Source organism: Nerophis ophidion, linkage group LG11 (assembly GCF_033978795.1).
Source record: "Nerophis ophidion isolate RoL-2023_Sa linkage group LG11, RoL_Noph_v1.0, whole genome shotgun sequence".
NCBI lineage: Eukaryota > Metazoa > Chordata > Actinopteri > Syngnathiformes > Syngnathidae > Nerophis > Nerophis ophidion.
Genome location: NC_084621.1, coordinates 2,115,195 through 2,118,114, shown reverse-complemented (window position 1 = coordinate 2,118,114; position 2,920 = coordinate 2,115,195). Strand labels below are relative to the sequence as shown.

At 40.7% G+C, this 2,920-nt stretch overlaps 2 protein-coding genes across 2 annotated transcripts in view; one reads left to right on the top strand and one right to left on the bottom strand.

The window, feature by feature from the left end:
- The window catches only part of cops7a (COP9 constitutive photomorphogenic homolog subunit 7A), a 96,390-nt gene that overhangs the window by 67,881 nt on the left and 25,589 nt on the right, over window positions 1–2,920 (top strand). The window lies entirely within an intron of this gene.
- The window catches only part of si:ch211-154o6.3 (uncharacterized protein LOC563854 homolog), a 30,805-nt gene continuing 28,229 nt past the window's right edge, over window positions 345–2,920 (bottom strand). The window contains exons 10-13 of the mRNA XM_061914840.1: window positions 1,076–1,198; window positions 839–1,004; window positions 603–691; window positions 345–508 (exon numbers count right to left, since the gene is read on the bottom strand). Of these exons, the coding sequence (XP_061770824.1) occupies window positions 423–508; window positions 603–691; window positions 839–1,004; window positions 1,076–1,198 (464 nt within the window). The 3' untranslated portion in view covers window positions 345–422. The remainder of the gene's footprint in view (window positions 509–602; window positions 692–838; window positions 1,005–1,075; window positions 1,199–2,920) is intronic.

The following is a 2,920-nucleotide window of genomic DNA, read 5'->3' as shown; positions in this document are numbered from 1 at the left end:
ATGCACCTGGGGATAGGCCCCTCCCACCTCCAAAGACATGCACCTGGGGATAGGTTGATTGGCAACACTAAATGGTCCGTAGTGTGCGAATGTTGTCTATCTGTGTTGAGGTGGCAACTTGTCCAGGGTGTACCCCGCCTTCCGCCCGATTGTAGCTAAGATAGGCACCAGCGCCACCCCAAAGGGAATAAGCGGTAGAAAATGGTTAGATGGATGTTTTTAGGTTTGAATCATTTAAAAAATGTGGAAGAGCAACAGTCGAGTACAAAAATGACTTCATAATAAATAGAATATTCTTCATCTTCCCACAATCAAGATGTATGAATGCAATCAAAATATACACATTTGGGGCTGTGATGGTTTTATTGTAAGTGCAGCTGATATTTACAGTCCAGGACTTAAGTCCTCGATGCTTTCAGTCCTCACTGAAGAAGGCAGCGTAACCAGGAGGTGGACTCCCCGTCAGCTTCTTCTCCTTGTCTTCCGTCCTCGTCGTCATCAAAGTGTTCTAAGTTTAACAAAGAGGCCAGAAGAACGCCGTCTAAAATTAACACACTAATCTGCCGGCCTGCGTTTGATTCGGTAAATAAAAGAGCTTTTACCGTCGTCCGTCTGCTCGTCGTCTGCCGTGTCCCCCTCGGACTCCAGAGGCGATTCTAATCGGCTGTCTGTCCTCACAGTGACGTCCCCCCTGTAGCGTTGACAAATGCAATTGACTCCAACCGACCCGCCGGCACCTTTTGCACTGGCATCCACCGATGGATGGATTAGCAATGCAAATATGGACGTGTGATTGACCGAGGATGAACTTAATGAGCCCCCTTTCATAACAGCCCACCTCTGCTTCTCGGAGGCGGGGAGCTGCTCCCACACCACGAGGTCACGCCCTCCCGTGACCCAGCGGTGGTATCCGCTCCCCGTGGTCCACGCCGCGAAGCAAAGGATTCTGGCCGCCCGCTGCCAGGTCAGCGAGGCCAGGTAGCGACACTGAGGCACAGAAAACACTTGGCGGGGAGGATTTAGTTTGTGACTTGCATGAAGAGGGAAAAGCAATTTTAGTGAAGGGCTCACTTACAATTTAACATGCTCTCTCCGTCGGAAAAATCATAGCAAGAGGCGATTAGGAGGCCGGCTGTTTGGTGGACACAGTCTGTCACCCCGGTGATGCTGCTGTGATTGGTCAGCCTGGAGATGGTTCCTGTGGTGATTAGACAGCTGTTAGATTCTACTCTGCAAAAACTGCAAGCTAAGTAAGATTAAATATCTCAAAGAAGGGTAATATTTGCTTATTTTCCATCTAATAAGATCATTCTTCTCACTAAACAGATTTTATGTTAGTCTTTTACTTATTTTAAGGGTTTTGGTCCTGAATGATCTCAGTAAGATATTACAGCTTGTTGCTGAAATGTTATGACCTAGCGTATTTCCTTGAATTGCCGCCGGGTATATAGTATGCACCTGCCTGGAATTACTGCCGGGTCAAACTCGTTTCGCAAAATATTATTTTTATTAGCGAATGTCTAGAATTTCCGCCGGGTCAAACTGGTGACGTCACGAGTGACACTTCACCTGTCATCATTTTCAAAATGGAGGAGGCTGATTTCAATACTGGTAATTTGAAATCGCATAAAAGGAAGAAGATTAAGAGCTATTCAGTAGGATTTAAGGTCCAAGCTATTGAATAGGCTAAAAAGAACAGTAAGCAGCTATGTTTTATTAATATACCGTAGCTGCGTGTGTCAAATATAAATCATTAAATGACTCCTCCCTCCTGGTGGTAGAGAGCTAGTGATCCTTAATGCAGTGGTTCTCAAAAAATTTTCAAGCAAAGCATTTTTGGTTGAAAAAAAGAGATAAAGAAGTAAAATACAGCACTATGTCATCAGTTTCTGATTTATTAAATTGTATAACAGTGCAAAATATTGCTCATTTGTAGTGGTCTTTCTTGAACTATTTGGAAAAAAGATATAAAAATAACTAAAAACTTAAAATGTCCTCTTTGGGGATTGTAATAGAGATCCATCTGGATTCATCAACTTACTTCTAAACATTTCTTCACAAAAAAAGAAATCTTTAACATCAATATTTATGGAACATGTCCACAAAAAAATCTAGCTGTCAACACTGAATATTGCATTGTTGCATTTCTTTTCACACTTTATGAACTTACATTCATATTTTGTTGAAGTATTATTCAACACCTATATTCATAAAGGATTTTTGAATTGTTGCTATTTTTCAATAAATATTTTTATAAACGATTTTTGAATTGTTGCCATTTTTAGAATATTTTTAAAATATCTCACGCACCCCTTGGCATACCTTCAAGTACCCCCAGGGGTAGGTGGACCCCCGTTTGAGAACCACTGTGTTAATGCGACTACTCGGCTGCAGAAGAAGTGACAACAAGCAGCCATTGTTTATTTTTTCCTCTCGCTTGCACTTTTAACATGGAGGATTACATATCTAAAATAAAACTGTTTTCTAAACTGGACTTTCAATGGAAGCAGGAGGTAATAAAGGAAGATCTTAATCGAGACAGAGAGACTTTTAAAACTGAAGAAAGATAAGGAAGACTTCTATAAACAAGTTATCGATGCTTTTGATCAGAAGGTGCAGCGCATGGACTTTATTTATAAGTAAAAGTAAGACATAATAACGTTTTTTTTTTTTTATTAAATGTGCTTTTCATGATGGTATCCTTACATCACACTCAAATTTATAAGCGCAGGCCTAAATTTACCGCATGCCTTTGGTAAGCACCGGAGTGAGAAGAGGTTTTAAATTAATTAGCAATTCAAGAAAATACGGTATATTGAGTAAAAGATGCTGTAAAGTAGAGTATCAACTGTTGCAAAGCTGTGTCATCAACACTCACATGTAAAACTACTTTCTAAAGTAATAGTTTCTTATTTCAAGC